This window comes from Xiphophorus maculatus, chromosome 8, assembly GCF_002775205.1.
Source record: "Xiphophorus maculatus strain JP 163 A chromosome 8, X_maculatus-5.0-male, whole genome shotgun sequence".
Taxonomy (NCBI): Eukaryota; Metazoa; Chordata; class Actinopteri; order Cyprinodontiformes; family Poeciliidae; genus Xiphophorus; species Xiphophorus maculatus.
Window position 1 is genome coordinate 27,470,785 of NC_036450.1, and position 18,762 is coordinate 27,489,546.

The 18,762-nt window shown below is 36.8% G+C and overlaps 1 protein-coding gene across 3 annotated transcripts; it reads right to left on the reverse strand.

Moving 5' to 3' along the window:
- Nucleotides 1-407: 407 nt before the first annotated feature.
- LOC102221339 (nuclear receptor subfamily 5 group A member 2-like) lies at nucleotides 408-5,738 on the reverse strand. Of its 3 annotated transcripts, XM_005809998.3 has the most exons (7): nucleotides 5,625-5,738; nucleotides 5,301-5,412; nucleotides 5,045-5,186; nucleotides 3,654-4,246; nucleotides 2,102-2,221; nucleotides 1,341-1,488; nucleotides 408-904 (listed from the first exon to the last, which is right to left on the reverse strand). In XM_005809998.3, exons 2-7 carry the CDS (start codon nucleotides 5,400-5,402, stop codon nucleotides 651-653), a joined length of 1,359 nt encoding a protein of 452 aa, XP_005810055.3. In that variant the 5' UTR covers nucleotides 5,403-5,412; nucleotides 5,625-5,738; the 3' UTR covers nucleotides 408-650. The 3 variants fall into 3 exon arrangements, with proteins under 3 accessions (XP_005810055.3, XP_023193707.1, XP_023193708.1); XM_023337939.1 differs by lacking the exon at nucleotides 5,625-5,738 and having other exon boundaries at nucleotides 5,306-5,407; XM_023337940.1 differs by lacking the exon at nucleotides 5,625-5,738 and having other exon boundaries at nucleotides 3,654-3,776; nucleotides 5,301-5,407.
- Nucleotides 5,739-18,762: the final 13,024 nt, after the last annotated feature.

Here is an 18,762-nt window from a genome sequence, read left to right on the forward strand (position 1 = left end):
TAATTACTTCTACTTTTGCACTGTTTTGTGCTGATTTGTCATATAAAATCTCTGTAAAATATATTGGATTTTATTTTCATGTGACAAACTGTGAGATCTAGGGTTATTTTTGTATGACAACCCTTCCTATTATTAATTTCAAGTTTTAGGAGCAATATTTTTAAAATAGACTACAAAAAAGGACGTTTTTACAGCTTAATCACAATTTGTGACCTTATTAGTTTTATATGAAAAACGTGTTACATTTTATCTGGAAAGGTGTACTGGGAAGCCTTGTGCTGACGATACAGAAGAACATTCCATTAAATATATAGCAAATTCACAGAAAATCATTTTACAATTTGTCCTAAAACCAAGGAGCATACCAAAACAAAACCAAACACACAAACATCTGAATTTATGTCAGCACAAAAGCAACAATTTTAATAAGGAAAGAGATAATTTGCTTACCCACGAATATATATCCACATACATAAACTACAAGTACATCAAATAAATTTCATTTAACTGATGCAGCAGTTGTACAGAACAAAACTGAAGCAGAACTTGTTGAAAATAATAGGATAAACACAAATGCTTCATTACACAAACGTAAAGTAGATTTTTGACTTTACAGTAGTGTCTTGCATGTTGTTCTAGAACAATTCAGCTCATGTCCAACAGCATTTGGCGTGTAGCATCTCATTAAGCAGATTGTTGCAGGGCACCTCACCACTCAGATGTTTGTAGTACAGATAATCTTCAGCCAGTATGCTGAGGGAGCGTAGCTCTGACAGATACAGTTGCAGACAAGTGAAACGGTTGCAGGACTGCGATGATGAGGTCAATGTGTACTTCAGGAGGGCTCCTTCAACCTGCTGCTGCACACTTTCTACAAAATGGTGTTCTTCAAGCTCCTTGACATCTGACAGAGAGAGTACAATCTGAGAAACTATTTTCAGGCTTTTATTCAAACTGTTCAGTGTGTAGGAAACTTGAACACATGAAAGTGTAGTGCCTGAAAACAAGTTACATTTCAGTGTCGGTAACTTATCTAAGCAAAAAACTATAAAGAGGCAACGGGCTGTACCTCTCTGGAAAAGAGAGGTACAGCCTCTCTCAAAAACTGAGAATTTGGGTGACTTAGGTGACCTATGGAAATCTATGAGAAAAAACTCTGTTAGTTTTGATTTTCCTCAGGTTATGTGCACCAGTATGTAATACGGGCTTGTTTGAGTTAAACTCTTGTTTTTGTTCATCTCACATTGTTTACCGCAGTCTTCTGCATCTCACAGTGGCTTAACAATAGACAACCAATGAACCTCCAATACACTTCAAAAGGGTACAACTTGGTCACTCACCAGGGGCAAACAGGATTAGAAACCTGATGCAGGCAAATTCTTGATGGTCTACCTTCAGCATTCGAAGCTTCTCCACAAGCTCTGTCCCTCTTTGATTCAGGCTGACTAAAGCAGAGCCAGCATGAGACGCTACATATGACAGCTCCCCCTGGACCAAGAAAGCATCTGCTGACATCAAGATGGTGATCAAGCGTTCTCTGAACTAGAATAGTTGTGTTTATTAGCACATTACTCATTTAAGCATTTGTATTATGGCAGGACAATATTAAGAAAAGAGCAAATGTTAATAAAATTGCTATTGCAATTACAAAAATAAACCTACATTTTCCTCTCTCTTTTCTTTTTTTGTCTTCTGTCATCAAGATACTCCCACCTTACACTTTAGCATCTTTAGTCAGTATCAAAATTGAGAACGGTCAAGCACAATGGGACCCCGCAACTGGTTAAACGTAATATTGTCAAAGGATGAAGAGTGCTGACCAAAAATTATAGTTCAAGCACTCCTTTGAGATATCAATGAGTAGTACAGTATTATTATTACAATTTAACTTTGAGACTTGACATATTGACCACAGTGCACAATATGTGGTCAATTTATATGATAACATAATAAAATTACTTCATAGAAAATTTATTTGGACCATACTTAAAGTCTAATACAAGAATATCATGGTATTAGTAATACATGTGAGCTTGTCATTGGTATTTATTTTAACCAAATGAAATCAGAATGAATATAAAATCAGGCTCATCCCACCCACCTGCTGTCCAGTGATCAGTAGCAGACTGCCATCAATGCCATAAAGTACCTGTCTGGAGATTATCTCCAGAACCAACAGCTCACTCCAGCAGCTGTGTAGCAACCTCATCTGGTCAGAGACCTTGGAAGAAAGTAAGAGCAACTGACACCATTGGAACATTATGCATCCTGTTAATTTCTCATGTATTTTTAAGATTGGACTTATTTTGTAAATAAAGTGTTCCAAAAAAATAAAATTTAATGTTAAACATTGATTATTATGTTATAGTGGGGAACTTCATCATTCATACTGACACTGAAGGTGATAGCTCAAATGCAGTTTTTAAAGTTATTGGCGTTAGTGGCTTTACTCAAAGAATTCTCAGTCCTAACTACTTTTGTCATCATACTTTAGATCTTATGCTGACATATGGCATTGAGTGTGAAGAAATAACAGTACTTCTTCATAATCCTGGGCTTTCTGACAGCTGCTTTTCTGTGTATTCCCATCCAGAAACAAAATTTTGTTATATAAGATCTTTGTCAGACAATGCTGAATTTTTTTAAAGAATCTGTTCTATGTTTAATTTCCTCAGAATCTCAGAGAAACGCAGCAGAAAGCAGCAATTCAATCTCCTCCCTCTATCAAATTGATGATCTTGTTCAGACCTATTGTTATCTCTCATTGTGTGTGGCATTAGACAATGTAGCCTCCTTAAAAAGTGGAATCATCCATAGGAGGCAGAACTGAATGTGTTTGGACTGGTTTGACTTAGTTGAGTTTTCTGAGTTGTTAAAAATAGCTTCCTCCAACAGCTTCCCAACCAAATTACCCTACAAACCCTACAAAATTATGTCTGTATTTTGTAGTATTCTATGGCTAAGTGAGTCAATGGAACTTATACTTTCAAAGATAACAGAAAAATGGACAGATAGGACATCATCAATTACTGAGACTTGGGATAAGAGGTAATAAAAATGACCACCATGGGGGGTTCTAATGCTGACGCAGGGGTAAAGCTCCTCAACATGGATGTCACAGGTTTAAGTCCAGGCCTGATGACCTTTGCTGCATGTCTTACCCCTCTCCCACTTTCCTGTCAATTCACTTTCAAATAAAGGCCACCAGATCCAATAAAACCTTGAAAAAAATGACCACCATTATAAGTACTCTACGTCAAGTCTTTTTCAGTTAAAATTTCAGCTTTAGGAAGTAGACCACCATAAGGGATGGGATTACCACTATGATAATTGGCAAATAACAGTATGACCTAGTTTTGTGCAAGAGCACATATTGTGCAAGAGCTGCAGAAGTTTTCAGTAAGGTTGAACAAAGAAGAAGCAGAGGGTTCCTGTAAGGAAATATGACAACTTTTATCTGTTGTTTTTACAGCTGACAAAACTAACACAGCTGTCAAGGCCAAATCTGAATGAGTGCCATGATTAACCTTTTAAGCCAAAAATAGCCAAAAATAAACATTTCAATTCTGACATGAACAGTCATGTCACAATGTTGGTCAGACTCAGATTAACATATAATCAAGACACACAAAACTAAAATCAAGAGATCTTACCTTTAGTTCCTTAAAGAAGATGGATGTACGAGCCCACTCCACAATAGAGCACAACAACTGGTCAGCCATGACACACACTGAGCTGAAGGTGTTGGCCTCTCTGTGCCTGCAGGCTTGCTCCTGCTGCAGGCAAGAAAAGATCTTTTTCTGCAGCTGAAGCTCATGTGGATCACAGTGTAGGAACTCTATCTCAAGCTGGGGTATCCTTGGACTTTGTGTAGAAATGGATCTAGAGGATGTGTGATGTAGACCAACAATTGCCTCAGCAAAGGATGCCAAATCTGCAGAGTTGCTGCAGTTCTCTAACCTCATAGCCCAGTTAGATGGAGAGGTGATTTGGTGCTGTATAACAGCAGGTGAGTTGCAGGGCTGGGACAAAGATAATGACGGAAGCTGGTTTGGATTTAGTTTGGTGTTGTGAAGGATAGCAATTGAGTGGATGTTGCTGGTAAAAGTAACTTCTTTTTGGTTGCTTTCTATTCTCAATCTTCTGGCTTGTATCAAAGCCTTTTTCTGTTGCTTGAGGGCACGATTATGCTTGTACATGGGGCCAAACTTGTTTCTGCCTCCTCTCATTCGATCTGCACGGACAGCTGATGGGAAAAATTAATCTGTTAGTCTGTTTTAAGGTGACTTTCCATTTGATCATGAGATAAATTCTAACTTCAAGGAAATCTCATAATATTTTTTGGTGTTTTCTGCTTTGTAGATTGACTTCTTAATGCATATAAAATTAAAAGGCCAATGCTGTTGTTAGATAAAACAGAAGAAAATATTTTGTAATTTGTAAGGCAGAAGACATTTTGCCATTAATTTATCATATTAATTTCTAAAACATTCCCATGAAGCCGTGTAATTATTTAAGGAAGTGTGAAAGTTTAGGAACATGACAGAGCTGCTGTGGCTACTGTGACATACTGAAATTTCTTTGAAAAATTATTTAAATATGGACAGAAGAAAACACCAAATTTATGTCAATTTTAATCTGACATTTTATACCACAATTTGAAGGAAAACAAACACCAAAAGGCTCCTCGCTGCTGCTCTGTCAAATCCAGACAGAATCTGCTTGTTTTTCACAAGTAAAACAAACTGTGAAAGAAACAGCAGCTTTGTGCAAATAAATAAATACATTTTATTGTTTTCATTTATTATCAACAACTATCCAAATGCATATTAGAAGTTTACATGTAGACTTTATGAAGACAGTTATGAAATGATAATTGCTTTCCTTCTCAAATCTCCTTAAACCTATTTTGTTCACCTCAGAGATTACAGCTGAGCATGTGGCTTAAAAAACATTTTTGTTAATATTTCCATTAATTTAATTGTTTCCACTTACAGTCAGCTAACATTACACAATTAGATTCAGAAAAAAATGCCCACTTTACCTTCCAGCCGCATTCCAACATTAAGGCACTTCTGAAATCTGCAAAAAGGGCATCTTTTTCTTTTACTTGTATCAATTTTGCACTGCTGGTTTTCCACACAGATATATGTTTTGTTGTTTTGAACAGTTCTTTTGAAAAATCCCTGAGGACCAAGAAGAAACAATTTGATGAAAGCAGTTTTGTTGCTACATATTGGTCTTGTGCTGTAGGAAGTTATGGTTAACAAAATAATATACTACAGTAGGGTTTGAAGTACCTTACAGCTCTCGCAAGTGAGGACGCCATAGTGGTATCCAGAAACCTTATCTCCACACACCGGGCACTGCTCCTCTAAATCCACTTCACATGGGAAATTCATGAGAGAGAAACTAGAGAAAAACATGTAAAACAAAATCTGAGGATTCCTTTGTTCTCTTCTCAAATGTGTAGTGAAAAACACAAACTTACACAAACAAGTTATAACTAAACATTAGGTTATTATGAAAGTCATTTAAATGAAAATCCGAAATTAAAACTAGGGTAGAAACAGAACATCTAAATCAGTGTAAGTTCAACATAAATGCAGATATTGGTTCAGTACCCTTCCCTGATGGTCTTCCCTGTGGAATCAGCATGGACTCAGACATGTGCACTCATCTGCTTTTCTTCCAGTTTTACTGCTCACAATGTTGATCTTGTCATCACCTGTGGAGGAGGGAAGCCTTCGAATGTTCTTTTCCAGTGCCAAGGCTCCAACCAGAAGGCATGCTTAATGAGTCACCTGCTCATCTGATTTCCTCTCTGAGGGACTATATGTCTATTGTATTTACAGGCTAACTACATTTGTTTCTCTTATGCTGCCAGTGACTTCTTGTTCTCTGGTGGCAGACACTCCTAAAGTTAAATAGCAAATTATAGTCTGCCATTTCACAATCACTGTGATAGTTCTGCTTTTAATGGGTAAATTTCACAATTCTACATTAAATCTGATGCATTTTTTTCGGTAGGCAAGAATTATAATTTCATTTTATGTTAAATCAAGATTTTTTTGAAATGTGATATTTCAGAAACTTGCTATTTCTGTTGTCATATTTTGAGCTGGTGAAGGACCCTTATGAAGGGAGAAAGACTGAAGGCAGATCCAGGAGCCATATGCAACAGAAACAGTAAGAGGAATGAAGAGCCAACCAGTGGCAACTTGGAATGATAGAACAGGAGTATCAGTCCAGGAATCCTCTCAAAAGAATTAATCTATGTGAAGTCTAAACAAATGGGTTTTTAACCTTGATTTAAAGGAACTCAGTGGTTTAGAAGTTTTAAAATTTTCTGGAAATGTATCCCATTATTTCTGGCGACACATTTTAAAAAATAAATAATTTATTTCTAAATATTAAAAACAAATAAAATGGTGAACAATACTAACAATAAATTAGTTTAAAGAAAGAATAAACAGAACAGCTGGATATGTTCTGTTTGAAGTATTAATTAATTTCAAGCTAAATAATAAAAACAATAATAAACAGCTAAAAACTTAGAAACCAAATTTTAATTAAAAAAATTGAACAGAACAATAACATTATACAAAATGAAAACTCAGTCCATAGAGCAAAAAACTGTTAGGAAAAGACAGTAACAAGATCATCTTATAACGTGCTTTTTGAGGCAGCTTGTTCCAAGAGTAAAAAGGTCCCATTTCTGATTTACTTCAGCCTTCGTCTAGAAGTGAGAGGTCAGCAGATGTCTATGAGGCTCATTTGTTTGAAAAGATCGAAAACAATTCCATGCCATTGAAAAAAATTGAAAAAAAGTTTAAGTCAATCCTAAACCAGAAAGAATCTGTGGAGGGAAGGGAAGCGAGTGCAGCAAAGCGTGCTTTCTGGTTCTATTAAAAGATGAGCTACTGCATTTCAGACCTACTGGTATTCAGATTTAGGGGCATTACAGATGAGTTATAATGAAATCATTTACAACCATCCTGAAATAACTAAGCACACGTTAACTTTGATAAGTATGTGGAAGCGTATAAACCTGGAGACCATCTATACTTTATTTGTATTTTAATGCAGAACATGTTAAATGGTCCCATTTTGCTTCAGGGACAGATAAATTTGTTTACAATCTGAATGAAAGTGCTGTGACTTTCACAAAGACTACATCCTTTGATGTCAGAATGCACAAAAAGAAACTGATGAACTGATGTAGGATTATTTTGATGTTCATAAAAGTAAAACGTTCACAGCAGGAGAGGGAGAACGATTAGGTGATGGCAGCATTATGCCAGTCGATGCCCTCCTCCAGGAAAGAATCATAGCCAATCAGAATGCCGGACCAGGTGTAGCTTATATGGAGAGAAAATAACAGAGAAAACAAAAAGTTAACAGTTAAAATAACAGCAAAAGAAAAAAAAGGAAATTGGAAGGATAACCTAAGCTAGTTATCCTCCTGATGCTAAGAACCACCCTCCTGCTCCTGACATTCCTGCTTTGTGTCAAGAGAGTGGTTACGTCCTTGTGTGTCGTTTATTTTTGTACCCTCTAGATGGCGCCAGGAGACGTGGAGGTGGAACCTTGCAGATGTGCTCCGGAGCACCTACAATTCATCTACACTTATTAACTTGTATATAAAATCTGGTTGCCAGATTTTATATACACGTCGTATATACGTCTGAGTGTTTCCTCCATAATAAACCAAATCCTCAGAGTCAATCAATCAATCAATCAAATTTTATTTGTATAGCACATTTCAGCAGCAAGGCATTTCAAAGTGCTTTACATCATTATAAACACAGAAACACAATGCAAGATAGAATCAACAATCAAAACACAGCATTAAGTCAAGTTCCATCAATAAATTTGTAATTGATTACATTTCAAATACAATCCTAAACAGGTTGGTTTTTAGTCGAGATTTAAAAGAAGTCAGTGTTTCAGCTGTTTTACAGTTTTCTGGAAGTTTGTTCCAAATTTGTGGTGCATAGATGCTGAAAGCTGCTTCTCCTCGTTTGATTCTGGTTCTGGGGATGCAGAGCAGAACCAGAACCAGAAGACCTGAGAGGTCTGGAAGGTTGATACAACAACAACAGATCTTTAATGTATTGTGGTGCTAAGCCGTTCAGTGATTTATAAAACTAACAACAGTATTTTAAAGTCTATTATTTGAGCTTACAGGGAGCCAGTGTAGGGACTTTAAAACTGGTGTTATGTGCTCTATCTTCCTGGTTTTAGTCAGAACGCCAGCAGCAGAATTCTGGATCAGCTGCAGCTGTTTGATTGATTTGTTGGACAGACCTGTGAAAACGCTGTTGCAATAATCAATACGACTGAAGATGAACGCATGGATGAGTTTCTCTAGATCTGGCTGAGACATTAGTCCTTTAATCCTAGAAATGTTCTTCAGGTGATAGAAGGCCGACTTTGTAACTGTCTTTATGTGGCTCTGGAGGTTCAGGTCAGAGTCCATCACTACTCCCAGGTTTCGGGCCTGATCGCTGGTTTTTAGTTGTAATAACTGAAGCTGTGCATTGACTCTAGATCGTTCCTCCTTAGGTCCAAAAATAATAACTTCAGTTTTGTTTCTGTTCAGCTGGAGAAGGTTTTGGCACATCCACACATTTATCTGTTCTAAGCATCTGTTCAGTGATTGGATGGGCTCTGAGTCACCTGGTGACATAGTAATGTAGACCTGTGTGTCATCTGCATAGTTATGGTAGCTAATATTATTTCCTGTTATAACCTGAGCTAGTGGGAGCATATAAATATTGAATAAGAGCGGTCCTAGGATTGAACCTTGGGGTACCCCACATGTGACCTTTGACCTCTTTGATGAGAAGTTTCCAATTGAAACAAAGAAATCCCTGTTCTTTATGTCTCAGTACCTTGGCCTACTCTATTCAAACCTGTTCATGCTCTGTCTTCAGGATTGCCCTTCTCATTTGGTCTCTCCATTTAAGTAATCTGGATTACCTTGTCAAGTAATCCGTCAAATACTCTGTCCAGCCAAAAAGAAAAAAAAAACCCTCTGTTGCCGTCTTCTGCCAAATCAACACACAAGGACAAATATCCTTCTCTCACTCCTCCCTGACATCATTTACAACTTATACAAGTAGCTCGTTCCAGATTCTATCTCACATCTTCCAATCAACCTGTTATAGGAGGGCGGCAATGTTCCTGACTGCCGCCCTCCAGTTCCTCTCGGACCATTCAGAGATTCATTTATTTATTGCAACTAACTTTTACATGTCTCCTGAGAATGTGCATGTTGGTCAGAAGATAACCACCATAACAATAAGCTTATCAAAAAAGAATGTAGCAGGGCTTCATAGTCCACTTTTATGAATTTCTGGATAATTTATGCAGTATTCTGTTAATATATATCACTCAGCCCTAGATGGATATATTGGCATTATAGTATCTTTCAGTAATGCACATTACCTGCAGATGGAGATGTTGCATCAATGGCCACAGCAGCTCAGTTTCAGTTTTAGATTTTTTCCATATCTGCTCTTTAAATTAATTTTTTTTCTCCACTGTTTTGTTTTAAAGGGGTGTTTTAATTTCAATACAATTTTAGACATTAAACTATCCTGATGGTGTGTGAAGGGATACGTGCCACAGGCTTTTAAACTTTCTGTAAATTAACTTTTACTTTTGAATGTTGCTCTTGATCCAAACAACATAATCCATTAGAAACCAACAGTCAACATCAAATCTGCCTGATTCTGTTAAAATAATAAATGAACATTGTAAAGGATCTCACAAAAATGTTATTTTACAATGACCGTGTATTGTTCAGAGAAATGATAGAAAATACTATAAAATTCATAATGTATGTTATTCAAATCTAACAAAATTGTACGAGGGTTTCCGGTTTGCATGTCTCCTGAGAGATACTGTGGCTCTGACACTAAAATACATTAAAACAGACATTTAGTCATTATGCAAGTCCGAGTTTGGACCAAAATGCAGACTGGAGCAGGGAGTATGAATCGTATTGAAAAAATGTTTCATAAAAAATTACAAAGACAAACTTACAAAAATCTCAGGGAGCCAGAGCAGAACAATAAAATAATAATAATAATAATAATAATAATAATAATAATAATAATAATAATAATAATAATAATAATAATCACAGGAACCAGGGGCCACAGGGAAGAAACATGAATAAACATAAGGAGGTGAGAATGAATAGTATATATACTGGAGAGGTTGATTACTGAATAAGGAACAGATGGTTCATTAGAAACTGGTTGCAATTGTGAAATGAGAGAAAGTGAAAAAATGGCACAGTGGGAGCACACAGAGTACTATGAAATAAATCTGATATTAAACAACTAGACACTAGAAACATAATAAAACTGGAATAACAGAGTAACTAGAGACAAGAAATAAAGATAATAAATTTGAATGACTAAAGACTGAACTAAAATAAAACAGAAAGAAGACTGATCAAAGAAAGAGACTAAGGAACACAATATAATCAAACCTCAAAAACAACTCAGGATCCTAACACATTTGAACTTTTGGTCTTTCAAGAGTGGATCTACAAAGAAAGAGGCAAAGCATCTGGATCCAGTTCACAGTCGGTCAGAGCATCTGCTGGGATATGGGCTAGCTCTTCTTAATCCAGGAGCTCCGGGCACTTTGGCATGACCTGATTTGGCTAGGCTGCTCTGGGTTTCCTGGAGAAAGTTGAATCAAGCTGTCCTCACTGTCAGGGAGCACATAAAGCATATAAATGCTATGTTCCTATGTCAGCATTGAATATAAATGTGTTGTAACTATAGATACCCTGCAGTTGCTTTTTGTGTTTTTATCAAATAAGCACAATCGAGTTGCCATTTTTATGGCCCCAACTGAATTTTTAGGCAGAGCTTCTTAAATCCTGGTGAAGGTATAGGACATCCTACAGGGGTTTATTTCCCTGATCCTCTTATGATGCATGACTGAGAATAAAAAGGTCAATGTTTGGACAGAAAAGCATATCAAATGGATCAAAATTTTATTTGTTCTGTGAACCTCTTTGCATAAATACCATAGCATACCAACTTTATTTATGAAGCACTTTATACACCTACAGGACCAAAGTGCTATACACAATCATAAAATACAATGCAGTTATAAAATAGAAAAGATTGAATATAAAATACATATTACTATACAGACACAATAAAACAAAATGAAACATCTCAGATTGTGCCAAAAGTCAAAGAAAAAAGATGGGTCTTAAGAAGGGACTTAAAAACAGCGAGTGAAGAGAAGAAGAGTCTTATGCCCAAAGGAAGATCATTCCATAGCTTGGGAGCTATGGAAAAGCACGGTCCCCTCAGAGCTTGCACTTTGTCTTTGACACCTTCAGAAGCAACTGATCAGCTGACCTGAGGGAGCGGGAAGGTGTGTAAGAATGTAACAGCTCAGACAGATAGGGAGGGGCAAGGCCATTAAGAGCTTTAAAAACAAAGAAGATTTTAAAATGAATCCTAAAATGTACTGGCAACCAGTGAAAGGAAGCTAAAAGAGGGGAAATATGGTCAAATTTTTATGTATCTGTTAAAAGACGTGCAGCAGCATTTTGTACCCTCTGAATATAGAATAGAATAGAATAGAATAGAAGTACTTTATTCATCCCAGCAGGGAAATTACTTCGCAGTTACAGCATAGAGACAAGACAAGACAAGAGACAAGACACAATAACAACGTCCGGGTGTTTAGTCTGGAGTTTGGCTGTGTCACAGCTGATAACGTCACAGACCACCGCTGCATCAGCTGATGGGGGAATGTAGACAGTGATCAAAATGGCGGACGTAAACTCCCTCAGTAAATAACACGGCCGCATTCCCACAGCCAGAAGTTCAATGTCCGGGCTACAAATCTGTTCCTTCACGTTAACATGGCCGGGATTACACCACCTCTCACTCACATAAGTGCAATCCCGCCGCCCCTCTTCTTCCGACTCTTGGAAAAGTCCCTGTCCCCCGCACCAAGGAAAATCCAGGAACATCCACGCTGTAGTCCGGAATAAGCGAGTGTAGCCAGGTTTCCGTGAAGCAGAAGATACTGCACTCCCAGTACTCCTTCTGGGTCCTAACCAGCGCCGTGAGTTCGTCTGTCCAATTTACCAAAGACCTCACGTTCCCCACAATAATCGCCGGTAACGCTGGCCTGCGCCATCTCTTCTTCTACCTCCGTTTAACTCCAGACCCGCAGCCCCGTCGTCTCCTCCGTAACTCTTCCGGGACCACAGGCCCATCTCCGGGCAGCAGCAGAGGCCCACCACGCAATCAGCCGTTCACGCAAGCAAACAATGCCGCTACTCCGCTCGGCGAGGTTCTCCACATCCAAGAGTAGAAAAAGTAGCAGACGAACACGGAGAACATCGACAGAACCACATCCAGCCATTGAGGAAAGCCCAACTGATGATCCATGGGTTCTTCAAGCATGGATCATTAATCGGTTACAGCAAATATACACAGACAAACACACACAACGGGAGCTGCGTCTGCAGGCAGCCAGCTGCGCCGGCGCCATCTTGACGAAAGTTGAAGAAGCTGGGAAATATATAAATTATTGACTCCTGTATAAAGTGCATTACAGTAATCCAGCCGTGTGGTCACAAATGCATGGATCACTGTTTCGAAGTGCTGTCTGGAAAGAATACGGTAGGTTTTACTTTGGCTAGCTGCCTTAAGTGGAAAAGGCTGGATTTTACAAAGGCTCTAATGTGTGCTTCCAGCTTAAGACCAGCATCCATCTTGACCCCTAAATTTGTAATAACCGACTTGACATACTGGGCCAAAGAGCCAAGATTGGTCAGGGAATCTACAGTGGATCTGCCAAAAATCACTACCTCTGTTTTGTCTTCATTAAGTTTCAAGAAATTTAGGGTCACCCAGGCCTTCAAATCTTCTAGACATAAAGACAGAGACCGAAGAGAGGTGGAGTCTGCGTTCTTTAGTGGTAAATATATCTGTGTGAATCTGCATAACAATGAAAAGCAATCCCATATTTTCTAAAAATAGAGCCAAGAGGAAGAAGGTACAACAAGAAAAGAAGAGGGCCTAGAACTGAACCCTATGGGACACCACACAACAGTGGAGCAGAAGGGGACCTATGGGCATCAAGACAGACACAGAAAGTACACTTGGCCAAATAAGATTTAAACCAATCCAGAGCTATGTGACCGATGCCCACCCACTGTTCCAAACGGGAAAGTAAAATGCCATGATCAACTGTATCAAAAGCAGCTGATAAATCCAACAGCACCAAAACAACACAGTCACCAGAATCAGTTGCTAAAAGTATATCATTAAAAACTTAACTTTCACACAAATTTTGACTCAATAGGCCACATGACCTAGAAACTATTGATGAAAAATATTAAATTTAAATTTTAAATATAGGTAACAAAATAAAAAAAATTAGTTAAAATGGAATAAAAATGCATGTGCCTCATATATACAGTTTAGTACACACAATTACAATTACACACTGATTTCTAGTCAATGTGGCACACGATATGGAAGCTATTGAAGAAAACATTATATTATTTAATATTAAAATTATTTAAAATATTGAATATGACTTGACATTTTAATAGAGGGTAGTGTGTCTCATGTAAAAGCATGAATTACCACTTTTTTGTATCAGTTGGTCACAAGGGAAGGTATTTATTAACATTTGTTTGACAGGAGTGTTTTGTTTGGAAATTTGTTGACAGTCCCTAAGTGAACTTCCGAGCTTGAGGAGGAAGCTTGAGAATGGCTGGCCGAAATTAGCGTTCATAAATCGGATCAACCTTGAGCTAAATGCCACTTGCTCAGCGGATATTGGAATGTCCAATATCCAACTCGATACTCTCTTCACTGCGTTCGGTAGCACAATAAAAACACAAGGATAAAGTTTGTTTTGGTCTGTGGCCTGTAAAGATGGCACCGAGCAACTGCATGAGACGTAAACGCCCCACGTCTTATGCAGTGACGTTGGTTCCAAAGCTCTATTGGCCAATAGTAGGAGCTGGACATAGAAGGCAATTCTCCTCATTAATATAAAGATGCACATGGAAAAGCAGAAAAAGGACAAGCAGAAAAAGGACAAACAGAAAAAGGAGAGGAGGCAATGACAAAAGAAGAAGGGCTTGTATAAGGAAAAGACAAAAGAAAAGCAGACTTTTCTTGACAAAATCTATTTTTCTTGACAAAAACGCATGTTTAGGGGAAATGAAAAAGAATATATATACATTTCTTGATGGAAACTCATGTGTAAGGAGAAGGAAAATCTATATATATATTTATGCTTTTTGTTCTTATTATGTCAGTTTCCATAGAACATGTCTATTCTAAGAAGAAATATATTTTACAGACAAAAACAGTAAGGAACTTATCATTTATTTATGTTTTTAATTAGATTTTATTTAATATATTTATTTCTTCAATATTATTTTTCATGTCCGTGTTAATGTCATGATGCTGTTAGGTGACTCCATAACACTTTCAATTTGACTCATTAGGATTCAATTAAGAACCAGCTTTGTTCTTTATAATATCTGTAAACAATAAAACTATTAATCTATAACTCAATAGACAGGTTTGTTGAAAAATATTATCAATGTTTCTGTCCCATATTTGTATGGCAGTAAGAGGGTCTGAAAGTTTTGTTTTTCCACTGAGCGCATTGGCTTGCACAGTAAATGCCATATGGGTGAAATTTTATAGAAGATACTCTGATCTCCTAAAGGCACTGAAGAGAAGCAGAGCCATGATTGATATTGTTGCAGTTCTATCCTTGTTTTAATGTTGCAGATCACAGTCTTTTTGCAAATTGTTCAAAGTTTAAACTGGTATTGCTGTACATCTTTTATCTGGCCATTCTGTGCAAGATTTAGGAACTAACGTCAGAAAATGGCACAGAACAAGAATTTCTTTCTGCTGATTGGCTGCTGATAGGCCTATCGATTTTAAGTTGAATGTCTATTGCATTTTTTTTTACACACCTTTATATTCACATGGCTTTTTTGTTCTTTGGAAACTAATAATTCAGTAATGTTTTTCTCTTTTAAGGATTTTTGATGATAAATACAGAAACGCTAAAAATCAAGATGGCAACAATAATGATAGTATGATTAATCATAAAATAATATTCTGCGCAAGTAGCCTATACCTTCCGTGATGGTGTGCAAGGGACCTAGATAGTGGATAAGAGGGCACTGGCCCAAAAATGGTTGAGAAACACTGATCTAATTGATGTAAAAGTTACCAAACCCTATCCCCTAATACGTAGTCTTGCATACTAGATAAAGTGGATTAAAATGACCACAGTAAGCAGGTTCCTGTAGTATATCACTCTGAGGAAAGATTGGCACCTTTTACAGCTATGAGATGAAGAGGGGCTTCTTACAACCCATTTCAAGTCACCCCACTGAATGCAAATGGATGGATCTGATTATAACAGATAGAGTGTGCTGTAGGGCTTATGATGACATGTTGGTGTTTTTGTTATTAAGAATATGTAGAAAGCAGCAGGTCTTTCTACACCTGCTGCTGTAGAAAGCATGGATGAACTTTCTTGAAAGGCCAAAACTGGGCCCTGCAACTTGTAGAGTCAATTCTATACAGTTAATGGCCAATGGGTGACCTGGTAAATCCTTTTACCAGACAGCTTTTTGGATCCCACTATGGTGTGTTCACTCTCTTTCAACAGCCAGAAGCATGCCTAATGTTTAAACAGGTCAAAAATCCCTTTCCACACACATGAATCTGATTTAATATGTATATGCCTGCTTTTAGCTGTTTTAAATGGGAATGAATGTAGGATGTCCTAATTTATTTTGCACCACAAATGGAATTCTTAAATTATATTTTGCAGAACATTTTAAATGACATCTTCTTCAATTTTTGCTGTTCTTTAATTTTAGTTTTATTTGTTCAAGGCTGTCAAAATGTAAATTAAATATTCATTTTAAAATTCTTAGAAAAACATAAAGGCTCTTGTAGAGTGACCTAATGTTTTTTTCTCGCATGAATGCATAATAATGGTTTGTTTAGTATAATAATAATACACAACTTTTGTGAATGAATGTGTCGTGATTTACATTTGAAATATACTATTGTGGTTCTTGTTCTTTAGCTTCTATAATATGATGGATGTGTATTCAGTTGCTGAGGAATATGTAGAAAGCAGCAGGTCACTTGAGAAAACATATTTTACTTCTGGCTTCAGAATCTTGGACATATAGCAAGCCGGCCTGGTAATGTAACTGCAGACAGGTGTCAGCCATCTTTAATGTTTAAGACCAAACTTATTTTTTCTGTGTAGCAAATGTCATCAGGACCCTGCTTTTATTAATGATTACTGCCTGGCAGCCAAAGGTTTTGTTGGAAGTTCATGGCTAACATTCCATAGCTTTCAATGATCTCAGTAACAGGGAGAGAAGGAGCTCTTTATGTAACAATAAACAAATCTGAGTCGTGAGACGGGAAGCAGCTCTTATTACAGGCCACAATAGGCCAAAATGATCACAGAGACAGATTTTAGAATGAGAGCTGCTGCCGAGATTCAATGTTCTTGCGTTTGGCTTTAGGGAAGATTTATTCTGGAAAGGCTTACAAAAAGAGTCTAAAATGAGATGTTGTCTTGGGACAATTAATCTGTCCCCAGAGATTAAACAAGACTGGTCCCCAAACACAGCTCAGCAGGATCCCTAATGGAAGGATATGACTGTTTGTGTATTTTCCGGCAATTCGTTTTTTTGGCTTGAAATAAATTTTAAAAAAGACTCGTTTTTTGGTTTTTCATTTATCTCAGCAAGTCATTCTGTCATTTTCCACTGCTTGATATCTGTTTGTAGTGGCTCAAAGTGTGATATGAAGAGTTTAATGTGTTGACATATGTACCGTTTGATACATGTATCAAAATATAACATTCTTTTTTAAAGATTTCGATACTTCTTAAGATGTTAGTGTATTGTAAACTCTGCCACAGTGTTTTCTTCCAATACAAAATATTCCCTTCCTCTGATTTTTTTTAGTTTGTAAATTTATATTATTTTGTATGTGCGGGCGTGTGCGCGTGTGAGTGAAATATACACTTCCTTTCGATAGGCTTCTTATGTGTGAACGTTTTTGAACATTTTTATTTATCTTTTATTGTTTTAGGAAGGTGGCCCTTCAGGAGAGGCCATAGCTCCATGTTTGGATGCAGCTTCCCAGAATTCCCCAGTGATCCTGGGCTGAATATCAGATTGTTTCTTATTCTAATAAATACATTTTTATGAATACGTTTTATTCCTGTTTATTTTCTAAGTTATGAGTTTACAATCTGATGATAATAAGAGAAAATAACTTTGGTAAGCATCTAAGTATTGTAAATAAATAATGTAGTTAAAAAGCACCAACTGACTACAAGTTGATAAAAATTTTTATATGAAATAATTCTATTATTGTTTCTTGCTAATAAATCAAAGGAATAATGGAAGACATCAACTCAAAAGTTGTTCAATATGTTTAGACAGTTGAGACCAATAATTTAGCAAATAGTTTCATGAAGGGGACCAAAGTTGTCATTTCATGTTGGACAGCCATACTTCACTGATTAAAGTGTGAAAAGTGATGAAGTGGAAAACCGCGAAAGAAGATTAGGATCTTTTAACATTTAGCTAACACCAACTGATGTGCAAGATTATTATTTTAGATTAAAGTCAGAATTTTGAGATTGAAGTCAGAATTCTGACTTTTTTTTTTACATGGTCCTAATCTTCTTCCAAAGGTAGACATTTATTTAGTTAAGCTTTTAATAATCTAATAACATTGGCACATTATTTCAAACATTTTCTACTTAGAAATAGCTAAATTTTTATTGTATAATTTTGAATAATTATACTTTTCTGCATGCTTGTTCACGACATAATGGATTATAATTGGTATACAAATGCTATTCATAAAGGCAAAACTTAAACAAAAAACTAAAGGGTTTGAATGACTGGCAGAATTTTCTAGTCGCAGTTTGAGCGTCGTTTTAAGCCAGAGCAGATTAAAGACTCAAGGTTGTGAAAAATTGGGCGGACTAGCCCTTTAGTCATTTACTGAATAGGAAGCAGAAGCCATTAGCTTCATATACTGAACAAAGTCAGAATATAAGGTATTCTGTTTAAAGGTGACATGATCAAATTACCGTAATTGCATGCCGCTATGGAGGAGTGTACAAAACGGGTCTCAGTACAGGGTGTCAGACAGAGAGAACTTCCGGGTCATACTGCTTGTCAAAAATGAAATCATGAAAATCGAAATTGAACGCTCGTTATCCATTTCCGTTTTGTGCACTAAATGGGAAATCAGATAACAAGCCGAGTGAAGCCATTATCCGATTTCCGATTTTGGTTTAATAAATGAAAAAAACGAGTCTATTTATTTATTTATTTATTTCATTTTTCATTTCAAACGAAAAAACAAACTGCCCAGCAGCATACACGGACTCATTGATTATCCAATTTCTCGTTTTGGTTTAATAAACAAAAAAAAAAAAAAAAAAAAACGAGTCTACTTTTGTTTTTTCATTTTTTGTTTCAAACGAAAAACAAACTGCCTGAATACACTGACCCATGACATGAGCTACGTCAGGCCACTTATAACTGACATTTTGGGGTCAATAGTTTTTAAAGCAAAGAACTGTCTTTTGGTGTTTTTTTTACCGTAAGTGAAGTAATATTCAGAGGTGCAGATATTGGTGCGCACTACTGTTTCTCCAATG